General features: G+C 43.9%; 1 protein-coding gene across 3 annotated transcripts in view; it reads right to left on the bottom strand.

Annotated features, from left to right (window-relative positions):
* Positions 1–13827, bottom strand: part of RABGAP1 (RAB GTPase activating protein 1) — a 130627-nt gene that overhangs the window by 6506 nt on the left and 110294 nt on the right. For all 3 annotated transcript variants that reach the window (XM_080669534.1, XM_080669535.1, XM_080669536.1), the window contains 2 exons: positions 1853–1945; positions 1369–1479 (listed from right to left, as the gene is read on the bottom strand). In XM_080669534.1, coding sequence (XP_080525660.1) covers positions 1369–1479; positions 1853–1945 — 204 coding nt within the window. The remainder of the gene's footprint in view (positions 1–1368; positions 1480–1852; positions 1946–13827) is intronic.

Genomic DNA, 13827 nt, shown 5'->3' with positions numbered 1-13827 from the left:
AAGGCACCGGTCAGGAGCACAGCCTTTGGCCTCGGGCAGCCTAGGCTCCATCCCTTCGTTCCCTGACCATGTGCCACTGGCGACGTCACAGAAAGCCTGTCAGAGCCTCAGGATCTTCACCTGAGGGATAAAGTGTGGAAAGGACTAACTAAGCACAGAGCCTAGCACACAGTAAACTCAATAAACAGTGGCTGTTACAATCATTAAGAGCTATAATAAACTCTGGTTTTCTTCCTCTAAACTCTTAGTATTCCTCTGCTTCATCAAACAAGTTCCACATTTCGGTCTCCTTGTCACCTGATAAAGGAAGCTACCCCTTTCCTGTTTTCATTCCTGAAACGGCGATCCTCCACCCCAGTTTTCTCCTAAAGCATGCAAAGGTCTGGAGGGCAGACCTGTGGGCCCAAGTGAAAATGACAGGAGTCCCCGACACAAACAGTCCCAGGACACCGAGGAATGAACGACTGTAGCACCGCAGAGGGCGGTAAGGAAACACAGCAGTGCACAACATTTTCGCACACATTCGGTGGAGCAAGGGCCTCATGGGTCACAGACACTACTGGTGCACTGTATCATTAAGTCCCGGTTAACGCTCAGCAGCCTGAGCCTCTTTCTAGAACATCAGGAAACTATGAGCAGGAAAGTAATCTTAGGAGCCTGACAGGGAAACCTGAGTCAGCTGCTGGTAAACGATGGCCTATGCACCAATCTGCTGGCTCTTACCAACGTGGTTTTATCATAAGCAAACAGCCATGCTCATCTGTTTACTTACTATCTATGTGTGGCTAGTTCTGCACCAGTGGCAAAGCTAAAGAGTCGTGACAGAGACCACGTGGCCCACAAACCTAAAATATTTACTATCTACCCCTTTACAGAAAAAGCTTGCAACCTGACCTAACCCTGAATGAGAGACCACACTTCTTTTAAGGGAAGCTTGTGGTAGAGAGGATGGACAAATGCCCTCCAGGAAAGCCATCACCTCAAACTCAAGATTGGGAGAAGCAAAGAAAGATGGCATATCTGCCAACAGATCAACAGGCACAGAATATGCAAGAAAACGAAGTCTCTTCCTGTTTTAGGGGGAGGTTAAGAAAATGGTAGTGATTAAATGCTACTGCCAACGGTGACAGCATGAGAATGAGCCAGAAGTCTCTCGATCAGATGGTGTTTCGGAAGAAGTTCGAGGACTTAAGGAAGGCTTCCTGAGCTCACCACTACCCCCCATGGGAAGAGAGGGAAGGAATGTGGACAAGAGCCCGTTCCCTCAGAGGAGGGTGATTAACTAGAACAACAAACACGGTGATTTCACGTGATCACGGAGAAGTCAGTGTTGAACACAATCTCTCCCTGCAGCCGAGTCAGACTCACGTTATCCAGGTCCTTGCGCAGCGCAATCTTGCTGGTCACCAGCTCGTGGGCTAAGTCATCATTTTCCTGTTCCAACCTCATGTTTGCTTCTTGTAGACGCCTATTCTCCCGCTGAAAGGTTAAAAGAAACCAGTTACAGACACAACAATCAGATGGAAATGACAGTTTCTCAGGGCTAACCCTCAAAACTCCCCGGAGTCCTATGGAAATGGTGGGAGATGTAGCTGGTCCTCATGGGCTACCATTCAATAATTTCAGAAACACTTAACTGATAAGTGACCTTGTCAAGGAGCTACGTCTTATTAACGGTGCCAACATGCCACCGAACTGTAACAATCTAGGCCGCTGGTTTGAAGCAAAACAAACTTTGTTTTCTTATTTGCAAACTCAAACTGAAACTTGAATCTAGAAACAGTGGAACTGAATTTTAAAAGGAACGCAACAAGGCTGTGACAGGCACAATTATATGAAATGAAAGGCGAACCTCAAATCGTTCGATGGGGTCTTCCTGCTGGGCCTGCTGTTCCCTCATGGTATGATATTCCTTTTCATATTTTTTCAACTTCTTCTGACTAATCTGTAGGATAAACCACAGCATGAATTAAAAAGTATCAGAAAGTGGTGGGCGCTTCAGGGACTTCGCTAAGGACAGGGCCGTCCCCAGTCACTATGGAAATGTTGTTTCCTAATTTGGGAGGGAAATCATCAGAATGGGGCACTGTCCAGGACCCAGAATTCTCACTCAATGGCTACTCTGTCCAGGGTTCTGTTGGGGATAACTGGCTCACAGTTTTTACTAACAGTGTTAGAAGGACCACCTACAGAGAGCGCTTCCTATCTGAGGCCTGGGTCCCGCTGTCCCTATCATCATCCCCATCTTATCTAGCACCTACCAGCATGGCTGCAAGAGGCTTCAAATCTCTGCCCTCACGTACAGTATTCTTTATCCTCCTCCTCCTCATTTTATACACAGCTTAACTGAGGAATAAGGAGGTTACGTACCTTGACCAAGGTCACTCAGTGAGGGGCTGGCAGATCTGGGATTTGAACCCAGGCAGCTTGACTCCACCCGAGGTCCAGCTACAGCCACCTCGCTGTCCTACCACCTATCAACTTTCCTCTCCACTAGCTCCCGAGCTGCTATCAAACAGCACAATTCTCTCTGTCCTGCAACACACAGCTCTGCTGACCACTCTACTTGGCTGCTCTTCGGTCCCATCTAACTACTGTCCTCTTTCTCTCAAGCTTACCAACCACCACTGCCAACCACAGGTCTCTACCTGTCATTTCCACTGCTTCAGGGCCTCCCTTTAATCTCTCTAAGTCAAGCTCCTGCTCTGACTGCTCTTTAGAAAATACCCTTTTGAAGGTCACAGAGTGGTTTCTTTTTCACTCCATCCAGCAGGTTCTCTCTCTTCCCAACTAGACTTCAGATCCCCTGACTTCCATGCTTTCCCATGGCCAACCCACTCCTCTCCGCTCGGGGAAAGCCTTTCTCCCTCTCTCTCTCAGCTCTCCTTCTACCGAACAGGTGTTTCCCCCTTTGACTGGTTAGCCCTTTTCTTTCTTCAATCTGGACCACAACCAAGGGCATCCTCAAGATAGAACCCTTAGTCTTTTGTTTTATTCCTTCCTTTAAACCACTAACCCATTCTCTTTGGTGTTTTTAAAATTATATTTTTAAGAATTATAAAATATAAGAAATAGAAAAGTGATAAAACAGGTATATTGCAACTTAAGGCATGATTACAAGCTAACGCTCATCCCTTCCCAAAGCTTCAAGAATCAGCACCATGCTGCCTCACAAATTTTAGCTGCCAGTTCAGGTAATGAGGAAACTCTGAGCTTGTCTAGTCCAACTTTTCTCCTTTTATAGATGAAGAAACTGAGACCTACAGGGGATGGGACAGGCCCGAGTTTGCAGTGCCTCAGATTCTCTGTCCCACCTCACTCGTGCTGCCTGGTGTTCTCCTCCCACCAACTCTCATCGGGATGTGGATATGTCTGCTTCAACCAGAGCTGATCCTAGAGCAGGGATGGGCAAACTTTTTGACTCGAGGGCCACAATGGGTTCTTAAACTGGACCGGAGGGCCGGAACAAAAGCATGGATGGAGTGTTTGTGTGAACTAATATAAATTCAAAGTAAAGGAGCGGAGGGGAGAGCAAGAGAACCCGATAGAACAGCCGGATCCAGCCCGCGGGCCGTAGTTTGCCCAAGGCTGTCCTAGAGTCTGGCTGCCGCCTAAGGGGAGGTCACCGAGCACACAGCACTATACCCTGGCTGCCGTCTATAGAAATGTCCATTAAACACTTGGGGGTGAGGCTGCAAGTGGGGGAGTGACATCTTTAAACTCAGGTCTTCTGCAGTTTAAGGCCAATGCCGGGGTACACTTTTAGTGTATACGAGAGGCCCAGTGTACAAATTTGTGCTCGGGTGGGGTCGCCCGGCCTGGCTGGCAATCAGGGCCGATGGGGCCAGCTGGCCAGGGGTGGGGGGGGGTGGTTGTGAAGGGACCACAGCTGGCCAAGGGGAGGGACCGAGGGAGGTTGGCCAGCTGTGGGAGGTTAGCTGTGGGAGCGCACTGACCACCAGGGGGCAGCTCCTGCATTGAGCGTCTGCCCCCTGGTGGTCAGTGCATATCATAGCTACTGGCCAGTCATCTGGTTGTACCGGTCGTTTAGGCTTTTATATATATAGATATCATTAGCAAAGAAAGCACCTAAATAAAACATCTGCGTGATCAGTAAGTGTATGAACTATTCTAACAGATCAATAGTGGAGCAACAGAAACTAAAGGAGATGTGTGAGAGGGCAAACATCGCCTCCCAGTGCTCTCTGCTGTCAGTGTGGATAAATGACAAGGAGGGACTGGATATAAGGCTCCCCTTAGTGCTTCATTAAAAAGAAAAAAAAAAGAATTGACAAATCCTACAAAACATTCTCACAAATCTTCAGGATCCTCCAACTTTTCATTCTCATGCAGGGGCAAGGAAGAATTAACAATTTTTTCCTATAAACATACATTTAAAAAGGCTACTTACAAAATAATGTCTTCTACATTTCATTATCCCTAATTATAAAAGCCTCTTTCTCAGAGTAAAGGGCTGATTCTCCCTCAACACTGTCACAGCTGTTTGTGTCTAACGAGCACCTGATAAATGTTGGACCTTTTACACTTGGTTATCTCATTGATTCTTAGATTTTTGTGATAGGATATGGCATTTCTTTATGCATTTCCCATGTTTTTCAAGTGTTCTGCAGTGAGCATAAGTTACTTTTATAATTAAGTATACAAAGTACATGCTGTTAGAAAGAATTCTCATAATTACTTGGGGCTTCTGTACCAGGACTTAACACAGGCAAAGCTCCGTCTTCCGCGGAGCTTGTGGCCCAGACTTCCTCATCGGCTCAGGCTCCCTTCCCACTGCTCAGCCTCACTGGTTCTGTTTCCCTTTTACTCCCTCCCTCCCTTAAACCCTTACCCACCAACCCCATTACAAACAAAAATAAGTGAAAGCAACACTGCTTATAACAGGCTCGCACTGACGCTGTCTCGCGGAGCATGGATGGCTGCACACCAGAGCCAACTAGTTCAGACTGCCTCTGAGGCACAGACCCCACGAAAAAGGCTGATGCCTGACACCGCAATGGGGAATGGAGAGGCACCAGCAGCAAAAGCACCAATGCAAGCCTCCACATGAAGCTGAACCCAGGAGAGAGCAGCACCCACCTCTCAGCCTGCCAGTCTCGTTACCAGTCTCCAAGTCAGAACATTCCTCCTTCATCCCTTGCCCACGCAGAGTGCACAGAAATGCTGAATTACATCGGCCATCCTTTACATCTAACCTTTCCTCTGAATGGAAATGCCAACCAAGTAAGCCCCTCTGCCTGCATAGGCCCACACCCTCTTCACCTCTCAGATGAGCGCTCCAACATCACTTCATTAGGAACCCTTCCCTGACACCTCCTTCCTCCATCAGGCCAGGTCTTCCCTTAAATATTCTCATGACATCAGGGCAATTCCTTCATGTACCTGTACAAGTTCACAATTATTTACTATATGCTTACTTAATTGTCTGTCTTCCCACTAGGAAGCAGGCCTCATCTGCTTTGCTTACCACCGTATCTCCAGTGCCCAGTTTAATGCCTACAACACAATCGGGACTCAATAATCAGATGTTGAACAAATCAAAGCCAATGGCCATCCTGCAAATCTATAATCAGGATGCAGCAGGGGCATTTATTTACCCAACAGTTGAGCACAGCTATGGGCAATGTTCTTTGTAGGCATTAGGATACAAAGATGTATACAGGTCACAATATGCAAACTCCACAGGGCAGGAACTCTTATTCATTTCAAAATTCTGAATGCCTGGCCCACAGTAAGCATGAAAATATTTAACGAACAGAGACGCAGTCCCCACTCTAAAAAGTTCAAGGGTCATTTTGTCTGTCTCTTACTTACACCAATAACATTTTAACTGAATTCAGGAAGTAGGGCAGCAATGGAATCACCCAGAGCCAGGAGTCACAGCCTCTGTTGGCTGGCCTCTCTAAGGAGGCTGTGGAAAGCACAGCCCCACACACAGTGGCATGTGTGCCCTCAGAGCTGATATCTGAGCCCTGGCTGGGTGGCTCAGTTGGTTGGAGCATTGTCCCTTACACCAAAAAGGTTGCAGGTTTGATTTCAGGTCAGGGCACATATCTAGGTTGTGGGTTTGACCCCCTCAAGGCACATAGGGAAGGCAACTGATGTCTCTCCCCTACACCCCTCCTTCCCCCCCAAAAAAAACACTTAAAAAGTATATCCTCAGGTGAGGGTTAAAAAAAAAGATATTTAAAATTTTTGTTTAAATGTTCTTTTTTTGGGGGGAAATCTAATAGTTTCCTGGGACAAGACTGAGTTTGTACTAAATTTAGGAAAAACCAATGTTACACCCCACTGCAATCTGTACAGAGGCTCTTAACACTGTTAGGAATAGCACCAATCTGAAAGTGTCCTGAGAGCCATGGTTCCCATAAAAAGCAATGTTCCCATAAAAAAGCCCAGAAGGCAACTCTTCCCCACCCCACCCACAGCAAGAGAACACTCTACATACCATTTCAGAGGGCTCACAGGCTCCCTGAGGCCCATCCATACATAGTCCCCAGTTAAGAAACTTTGAATTCGACAGTGGAGACTTGGGACATGTCAGTTTGACATTTTGGTAGAAGCACAGAGTTAGTCCCAAATCCCTCCCCTTGGTGACCCGTCATCAATCTTCACAGGAATCGGATACTGCTCTCTCTTAAAACAGGGGCTACGTGCCCCGGGAAAGGTAGCACCTGCCAGCCTCTGGCACAGGCAGGGATGTCAAGGCCCAGAGTCGGAGAAAGGGAGAGGCTGCAGACTTGCATGGGAGGGGGGTGGTACAGTCTGCAGGTGGACAAACCAAGACTCAAGTCCTGGCTCTGCTAATGACTCATTGTGTACTAACGTCAAGCTGCCTTACCTCGGCTTCAGGTTCCTCATCTGTGAAAACCACCACAGTCCTTTTAAGGATTATTGTTATGAGGATCACACGATATAAAACATTTAAAGAGCTCACTGAGTGCCCCGCACAGAGTGAGGTCTTTTACTTGGCGGTAGCTACTACTTTTATTAATAGAATCAGGAGCCGAACTACCCTCTGCACATGTGCTGCGGAGAATGAGCCATTTAAACAAAGCCCATTTCACACAAAAGAGCAGGAAATGGGCTGCTGACAGGAAACAGGAGCGGAGTCCCAAAGGTCCCTTGCTGGGCTGGAGACATAGGGAGTCAGCAAAGGTGGGAGGTTGAAGGTTAGTGGTCTGCATGGCAGGGTTCAAGAATATTGTCTGGGTGAGCAGGTAGGTAGGAAGAGGTCTTGTACATTAAGAAGATCCTGACTCCAAAGTCCTCATAGCTAAAATAAAGAAATCTGACCAAGCCCACCTCCCTCTTGTTGAATGCTTGGGGTAGGAACTTGGCTTTTCGGTAATTAGAAGAACCTGAGATTCACACAGGACTGTCAATAACAAGATACCTCTACACCTACCATTTTATTTAATCTTCCAAACACCTCTCTGAAAGGATATAGCAGGAATTATCACCCTCATTTTACTGATGGGGAATCGAGACCTAGACAGGTACAGTGACTGCTTAGTGACGATGCCAGCACCAGATCAGTGATCCGGGGTGATTCTTGCTTCTTATCCAGCTCTGCAGCAAGCTCAGTACTGAGTACAGTTCTTGACACGTAAGAAAATCTATAAATGTTTATTGACTTGAACTGACTTAAGGAGATGCCTGGGCAGAGGAGGTCAAACCAGGGCAGGCCAAGAGATCACTGGTGTTGAGGGATGATATGATCATCAGAAGCTCAGCAGCTACATTAAAGGCATCATCTTATGGCTCTCTCTCCAACCCTGCTGTGTTAACCTACCCTGGGTCACAGGGCACAGGCAGAGCCAGGATGAGAGCCAAGGTCCGTGCGACTCCAAGGCCTGCCCTTGTAACCACTTGACACAAATCAACATTCTATTTAATCTGAGTCTTTTTATTTAATTTGTTCAAATAGTTCAGACTCCAACTCCCTCTAAAATCACTAAGTAGAATTAGGCCTTCTGGTCCTACCATCAGAGTATTTTTCTAAAATGCAGAAGCAAATTAGTAGCAGAGAACCCAAACACAGATAAACACCAGGGGAGACCAACTTATTAAAATAAGAAGGGAGTGACCGCTGCCTACCCTTATGACACTGAAAAACTTAGGGAACAGTGCAGAGAAAGAGCAGCCACCCAGGAGTTTCCTCATGAAATCCAATTCTTAAAGGTTATAACAAGCAAAGAAGTAAAACTATAGCCTGGTCTAGTTACAGGGAAAACTGAACTTAGGTACAGTGTACACATAGAGTTTCAACACTGATACAGACGAAGCTTGTCCTGTTCATTCAATCCCTCATTTACAGTAAAGCACAGTGACAATAATCATTGACTTTAAAGTCAAACTCCCAGGATCTAATCCCTATTCCATCACTTAGGAACTTTATACGCTTTGGGAGTTTTCTTCAATTTTCTAAGCTTTATGTATACATTTGAAAAATGACCTCATGTGGTCACTGCAAGGATTAGACTACCATGTATAGACACTATGGAAGATTCTGTGAACACACCAAGGAAAGACTGATGAAGTACTGCAATCACAGAGCTTAAAGCCCTAATCCTAACGCACAATAACTACACAAATGATAAGAGCAGAGAATGAAATTCAAACTAGTGTGGCTTTTAGCTCATGAATAAAAATATTCCCCAAGGGCAAAGATTCCCAAATGCCAGAGTTTTCTGTTTCTCCAAATAGCAAGTGATTAGGATTGCATTAATTTAGAGATACTGTTATTTGGTTTTTGCAATAATATCTTTTCTTACAGGTAGTTTGAAGTCTAGCACAATCACTTTATATTTGAAATAAATTCTAGTGAAACAGTAGTTCAGAAATTACATTTCACCTTAGTGAGGATTCTATAACAAAAGGGTCAAGTCTTCAAGCTTGATCTAAGAAACCCACTGAGCCATCTCTTTCAGCTATTTCTTGTTTCTTCTAAACTAGCCTCATGTATCTGACTTACTCTCTAAAATACCTGTATATTCATAAATAAACCATTGCTTTAACATAATTCTCGAATCAAAAATTTAAAAGATCTAAATGTGATTGTATTCCCACCCCACTCCCCTCTAAATAATGCATAGTACAGTTATGAGTATGAATGGGTTGTGGAGCTACTAGGGCCATTCATGAACTCCTAGAACAATCTTTAAAAATGAAATTCCTTTTAGAAATTATAGCAGAAGTGAAAACAATTTTTCTATTTCAGGGCACTGACCCATAAAAAAAGAGAAAATCAATGGACAGCTAAATGAGTTTTTATACATGCTGTTAAATTATAGATTAAGAGCAGGAGATCAAAAACTCATCAAAAAGTAAATGTTAGTCCCATAATAAACTAAGGAGAAGGGGAGAAGTACAAGGGTAGAAAAGAGAGAAAGGACAGACACAAAGGGACACACACACAGGTACAGGGAGGAATACAGACCTTTTTGAGCAACACCCCCATCTTGTGGCTGTTTTGGGTATTGCCACAATAAACTTAACTCCTGTTGTATTTCTGCAAAGGAGTGGAAAGCACATTGGGAATGCAAAGACTGAAGGCCTGAGTTCCACTAGAGCTCCTCAGTGTGCAGCCAGTACCACTTGGGTAAGTTACCTGACTTCTGTAAGCCTCAGTTTCCACACTTGATTTGCCCTATGTACCTCATAAGGTACCATAAGAAATGAGATACTTCCAAAAACTATACAAATACCAGAAATTACATTATAAATGTTACAACAATGACAATAAGAAAAAGAGGTCTTTGTTACTTGGATCGCACATGTGACAAAGTATTCTCAATCAAGAAGCACAACTCTGAAAACCAAGTCGCAATTTTTTAAAAATAAAAATATAATGGAATGGAATTTCAATGAACAAGAGTCAATGTTTCATTTCTAAATTGTATACCAAAAAGTTAAAAAGCTGGTTTCCAAACCATTCCATAGCAGGAGCCCCCTTCTCCATGTCCAGAGGGACTCCGCACCTCCAGATGATCACACACACACCGTGCTGACTGAGGCGCTCCCAACCTCATGCAGCCCACATAACACATGCAGGGCTTACAAGGATTTTCTTATTTTTGAGATGGCATATTATACTGTGACTAAGGTTCTTTGCTGATAATTGGCTCAACTTTCCATTAATATTTGCTGGTATTCAAGTATAGCTGCCAGAGCGTAACTAGTCATCACTAACTAAACTGTACATACCATATCCCACCTTTAGCAGGGTCCTGGTGAGTCTGTAAGGCTTTCCATGCTGTGAATCAATTTAAAAAATTACTATCTTTCTCACCCTGAAACCATGTTGCAACATCCAAAGAGCACCCCCGCCAAGCAGAGTTCTCCAGGGCCAGAAGGAATTACATATCTAAGCACAAAATGTGTGTGCTGTGCAGCCTTGCCTGCCTTAACTCCTTGAAAGCAGAGGCAAGAAAAAGAAGACATTAGACACCGCCCATGTGGCCTATGAAAAAAAGAATCCATATATTATTAAAGTGTTTCAAGCTAATGAAAACCCAAAAGGTAAAACCTTCGCTGGAAGCTACTTTTAAGCCTTGTCCAAATCCATGTTAACTCTTGTTTGTAAACCATTTGGTAGAAACTCAACAGCATATTCATTTATTCACTTATTCAACCGCTATTTATATGGCAGATTCTGTTCTTGCGCTGGGGATTCAAAAGTAAGCAAGAGATAAAGTCCCCTCTGTCCTAGGCCTAATTCTAATGTGGAGGGAGAATTAATAACCAAATAAACAAGATAATGTGAAGCAGTGATAAGCGGAAAATAAGGTAGGGCCAGAAGATAAGGGTTGGGGGAGCTGCTACTTTAGACACTGTAATTAGAGAGGGCCTCTCTGATGGCATGATATTTGAGCCTAAGAATGAATGAGGCAACAGTGAAGCCAGACGGACACCGAGGAGAACATTACAGGCAGAGGCTGAGGAGTGAACGTGTTGACCTGTTTAAGAACAGCAAGGAGGCCAGGGTGTCTGAAGTGGAAAGAGTAAGGGGGAAAGTAGTAGGAGATGAAATCAGAGACGACCAGGAGATCAGATGGTGCTAGGCCTTGCAGGCCAAGGCTAAAACTCGAGTTTTATTCATAGAAGCCATTAGTTGTAAGCAAGAGAGATGGGAATCAAGAAAAGCCTGGGAAGAAACCAGTGTGGAAACAGGAAGACCAAGCAGTCTCCTGGAATATTCCAGGAGAGAAGTGATGATGATGGTTAGACTAGGGCCGTGGTCAGCAAACTGCGGCTCACCAGCCACATGCGGCTCTTTGGCCCCTTGAGTGTGGCTCTTCCACAAAATACCATGGCCTGGGCGAGTCTATTTTGAAGAAGTGGTGTTAGAAGAAGTTTAAGTTTAAAAAATTTGGCTCTCAAAAGAAATTTCAATTGTTGTACTGTTGATATTTGGCTCTGTTGACTAATGAGTTTGCCGACCACTGGACTAGGGTGTTAGAGATGAAAGGAGCAGGAAGTGACCAGATTTAGGATACATTCTGATAGTAGGGCTTGCATATGGAGTTAAGAAGATGGAAGTGTGACAGAAAGAGAAGTCCAGGATGATATTGAGATTTTTGGCCCGAGCAACTAGCCAGGTACCACGAATTGAGATGGGACACTGAGAAAGAGGCAGGTTTTGCAGGGAAGAAATCACAAGAGGCAAATCCTCTTGTGTGCTGAACCAGGCTGAGGTGGAAAAAGACTCAGAGAACCTCAGAGCTCACTTGGGTCTCTGCTTTGTGCACAAACCCAACATCCATGAAAAAGTCCCTGAGAAGTGTTTCATATCGGCTTCAAAACCAGAGAGGAAGTAACCACAGTAGCAGCCACCATGTCTTGAACCCTTACTCGTTACCAGGCACTGTACATATGCTGTAGTTAATCCTCACACACAAAAGTACTGAACCTCAGTACTTGGCACTGGTAAAATATCATTAAATGTTATCCATAATACTTGTGAAGTATGTCACCTTGTAATTTGAATGATGTCAATGATTATCTTAATTTCTAGAAGTTCTATTTCCTTTTCTTTTTAAACACCCCATTCATTTTACCTTATCATTTCTGTTCTTTCTTGGGATAATAGATAGTTCTGTATCCACCCTTCCAAAAACACAACAGCAAGTCCAAGGTCCTGCTGGAGGCCCAGTCATATTGTGTGTCTGTGTGAGCATTAAATACCTACCTAGGCTTCCACATTCCACGGGACGCTCTTTTATCAGTTCACACACGCTAGCTTCAAGCTACTTTGCTTCAGGCACCTGGGCACTTCTCTTTTTTCTTTCAAGTTCATTCAGGTATTTAAACATTTCCTGGGCCTTATTTTATTTAGCATCTCCAAGTGTCTAAGGAAGGTTTGCCTGCGTTAGCTCAGTCTGACATATAACCAGAACCAGAGTCCAATATTACCATACAGATGAGGAGACTGCCTCTTAAATAATTGACTAGCTCTGAATTCAGGTCTCCCTGATGCCCAGTCCATGCTCTTGTCATAGACGGAAGCTTCTTGCTCACATCTGCCAGACACACTAATTCCATTTCTACCCCCTGGAGTCACATAAAGTAAACACGAGAGTCAGACTTTTATGCACCCTGAAGAGTATGAACACAGCTATTTATTCTGTCCGCCATTTGCCTCCAGCTGAAAATTCCAAACTAAACTCCTTCAATTACTTGTTCTTCTTTAAAACCAAATTTTATTATAACGTGAATACAGGAAACCCTATGTTTTTTACCTTAAGAATTTGTACAAATCATAAATGCCACTGGAAATGAAAAACAAAGTGGGTTTCCTTCATGTATTAGTTTCTTATTAGGGAATTTCTGACCACAACAATAAATACTGAAAGTTAAAGGACAGCACAAGAGAAATCACAAAACCTGTGTTCTGCCACTAACTAGCTGTAGGACTATAGAGGGCTATAAGCTCTTTCTGCTTTGGCTTGTCTTCAAAATGGGAATGATAATATCTTTCCTAGAGTTTAAAGGCTGGGGGAAGCAGTAAGATTTAATGCATAGAATATAACACAAGGAAATATTTGGAAGGCTGAGGGGTGAGAAAAATGGAGAGATGTTAGTCAAAGGGTACACACTTTCCAGGCATCTAAGAAAGAGCATGATGATGCCGAAACCGGTTTGGCTCAGTGGATAGAGCGTCGGCCTGTGGACTGAAGGGTCCCGGGTTCGATTCCGGTCAAGGGCATGTAACTTGGTTGCGGGCACATCCCCAGTGGGAGGTGTGCAGGAGGCAGCTGATCGATGTTTCTCTCTCATCGATGTTTCTAGCTCTCTATCCCTCTCCCTTCCTCTCTGTAAAATATCAATAAAATATATTAAAAAAAAAAAAAAGAAAGAGCATGATGGCTATAGTTAACAAGACTACTGTATACTTGAAAGTTGCTATGAGTAGAACTTTAATGTTCTCATCATCACAACAAAAAAAAAGGTAATTTTGTGAGACGAAGAAGGTGGTCACTAATCTTACTGTGGTAAACATTTGGAAATATATACACGTGTCAGATCATCACACTTGCACCTTAAACTTACCTAACATTACATGTAAAGCTGGGGAAAAACAGAAGTATCTAATTTGAGATCTTATGGGAGAATCATTTTAAGTCTAGACTGGGAAGGAAATGCAAAGTGTGAAAAAATGTCCATTACAACAGATGAATTGATATATGGTTGGTGCACATCTGGCATTTTGATGTTGTCTGTGATTTTATTTTTATTTTTGATGTAGGAAACATTGTTATTCTTAATTATGTTAGCCAGACATTTTCTCTATGTTGTATTATG

Source organism: Plecotus auritus (genome assembly GCF_963455305.1).
Source record: "Plecotus auritus genome assembly, chromosome: 5".
NCBI classification, from domain to species: Eukaryota; Metazoa; Chordata; class Mammalia; order Chiroptera; family Vespertilionidae; genus Plecotus; species Plecotus auritus.
Note: the sequence above shows the minus strand (reverse complement) of the source record. Positions and strands in the feature narration are given on the sequence as shown.